The following is a 2,601-nucleotide window of genomic DNA, read 5'->3' as shown; positions in this document are numbered from 1 at the left end:
CAGGGGGGGCCCCCGGTGCTGTGGACTGGGTGCCTCGGCTGATCCCAGGCCCCTTCGTTGCTGGCAGGGCTCTCTTTTCGGGTGTGGGGGGGTGGAATTGCAGTTATATAAACACCCTGGGAACTGTTTCATGCCACCTCGTTAGCAGAGATGGGAGCTAATGAGTTTGGTGTGCTGGTTTTCTGGGGTGCTCTGGAGCTTCACCCCCTGCCAGCTCCCTCCTGCCTGGGGGCAGCAGCAGCCCCTTGGGCGCAGCACGGTGACACCCCCTCTTCTCCCAGGCTCTCCCTACTACGACAACGTGCGTCCCCTTTGCTACAGCGATTCGGATGCTGTGCTGCTCTGCTTCGACATTAGCCGCCCTGAGACCCTGGATAGTGCGTCCAAGAAGGTGTGGGGCATCCAGCCATGGGGCCCTTCTCCTAGGAAAGCCCCCATGCTGGGGTGGGGGATGCAGTGGGGACCCCCAGTTGCCCTACTTGACTGCAGTCTTGTGTGTGTGCAGTGGAAGACCGAGATCCTGGACTACTGCCCCAACACCCGGGTGCTGCTCATTGGCTGCAAGACGGACCTGCGGACGGACCTGAGCACCCTCATGGAGCTCTCCCACCAAAAGCAGGCGCCCATCTCCTATGAGCAGGTGCCGGGGGGCGGGCGGGGGCCCAGAGATGGGCTGCCGGGTTGGGTGCTGCCTCGGCCTCATGTGGCTTCGGGTTGCAGGGCTGCGCCGCGGCCAAGCAGCTGGGAGCCGAGAGCTACCTGGAGTGCTCAGCCTTCACGTCGGAGAAGAGCGTGCACAGCATCTTCCGGACCGTGTCCGGCATCTGCCTGAGCAGACCCAGCCCGCAGCCCCCCAGGAGCCCTGCGCGCAGCCTCTCCAAGCGGCTCTTGCACCTGCCCAGCCGCTCCGAGCTCATCTCCTCCGCCTTCAAGAAGGAGAAGGCGAAAAGCTGCTCTGTCATGTGAAGGGGAGGGGGGTGGGGATGACATGGGCCTGGCCCCCCGGGGTGCCCAGTGGGGGCTGTGGCACGGTGCCCCGCGGGGAGGATGCCGGCAGCCCCCCACATCACACCGCTTCCCCCCCAGACAGTGCGCATGTCCTGGGGCTGGGGGGCAGCCCCTGCCGAGATGCCATGGGGTGGGGGGTCTGGGGGACCCCCAGCATGGAGGGGACCTTGCTCAGCGGCTGCTCCTGAGCCCCCAGAGCTGGCAGGACTCATCCACGGACTCATCCTTTTTCTTTGAATGCCCAGTTGGTGTCTGGCTCTGCCCCATCCTTCATCTGCTGCTTGGCCTCGGCCCTGGTGCCCCCCAGGGGCTCTGTGGGGCTCCGGGCAGGGGGCRACTTGTTTTATAGACTGTCTCTTGGGGTGACTCTGTTCAATGTTCAGTGTTATTAAAAAGCTTATTTATTATTGGAAATATAACAACTATCCACCATGCAGTGGGTGCCTGGTCATGTGTTGGGTGAGGGGCTGGGTGGGGGAGCTCTGCCACTGGGCTGCATCACTGGGGAAGGTGACAGTGCCACTTGCATCCAGGACCAAGCCCTGGGCTGCGTAGGGGGAGAGAGAGGCAGGGGTTGATGCACCTGGWTGGTGCCAGGTGGGATGGGCCTGGGACAGCTCGTGAGGGCTCTGTGGGTGCCTCCTGCTGTCCCTAGGCCTGGGGAGCAGCTCGGTGTGTAGTGGCAGTTGGGGTCCTTGGCCACCTGCTTGGCTGGGGCAGGAGGGCAGGTGTGGGGGGGTTATTGCATGGGGTAGCAGCAGTGCGTAGGGGGTRATACAGGGCAGGGGCATGTGCTGACGCTGCCTGAGGCCCTGGTGTGCATGAGGCACTGCGGTGGTGTGTGTAGGGTTACTGCAGGCAGCTGTGGTGCAGATGTGCTTATTGCAGGTGGCCATGGTGTATGAGGGTTGTTTTAGGGGCTGTTGTAGGGGGGCTGTGGTGCATGTGGGCCCCAGTGCATGTGGGGCTATTGCAGGGGCCACTGCAGAGGGCCCCGGTGCATGTGGGGCTATTGCAGGGGCTACTGCACATGGCTCCAGTGCATGTGGGGCTATTGCAGAGGGCCCTGGTGCATGTGGGGCTATTGCAGAGGGCCCCAGTGCATGTGGGGCTATTGCAGGGGCCACTGCAGATGGCTCCGGTGCATGAGGGGTTATTGCAAAGGGCCCTGGTGCATGTGGGGCTATTGCAGAGGGGGCTATTGCAGGGGCCACTGCAGACGGCTCCAGTGCATGAGGGGTTATTGCAAAGGGCCCTGGTGCATGTGGGGCTATTGCAGAGGGTCCCACTGCATGGGGGGTTATTGCAGGGGCCACTGCAGACGGCTCCGGTGCATGAGGGGTTATTGCAAAGGGCCCTGGTGCATGTGGGGCTATTGCAGAGGGCCCCGGTGCATGTGGGGCTATTGCAGGGGCCACTGCAGAGGGTCCCACTGCATGGGGGGCTATTGCAAGCGTTAGCGTAGGCGCTATTGCGGGGCGCGCGCGGGGGGCTATTGCAGGGGCTACTGCAGAGGGCCCCAGTGCATGGGGGGCTATTGCAGAGGGTCCCACTGCATGGGGGGCTATTGCAGGGGCCACTGCAGAGGGCCCC

At 63.5% G+C, this 2,601-nt stretch overlaps 1 protein-coding gene across 1 annotated transcript; it reads left to right on the top strand.

Moving 5' to 3' along the window:
• Positions 1 to 95: 95 nt before the first annotated feature.
• On the top strand, positions 96 to 1,440 carry RND1 (Rho family GTPase 1). Its single transcript, XM_085321421.1, has 3 exons — positions 96 to 391; positions 506 to 640; positions 721 to 1,440. The coding sequence occupies exons 1-3, from the start codon at positions 161 to 163 to the stop codon at positions 964 to 966; spliced, it is 612 nt and encodes a 203-aa protein (XP_085177547.1). The 5' UTR covers positions 96 to 160; the 3' UTR covers positions 967 to 1,440.
• The last annotated feature ends 1,161 nt before the right edge of the window (positions 1,441 to 2,601 follow it).

The sequence above is a fragment of the Rhea americana genome, unplaced genomic scaffold (assembly GCF_003343005.1).
Source record: "Rhea americana isolate MKP2758 unplaced genomic scaffold, rheAme1 scaffold_695, whole genome shotgun sequence".
Classification (NCBI taxonomy): domain Eukaryota; kingdom Metazoa; phylum Chordata; class Aves; order Rheiformes; family Rheidae; genus Rhea; species Rhea americana.
Note: the sequence above shows the minus strand (reverse complement) of the source record. Positions and strands in the feature narration are given on the sequence as shown.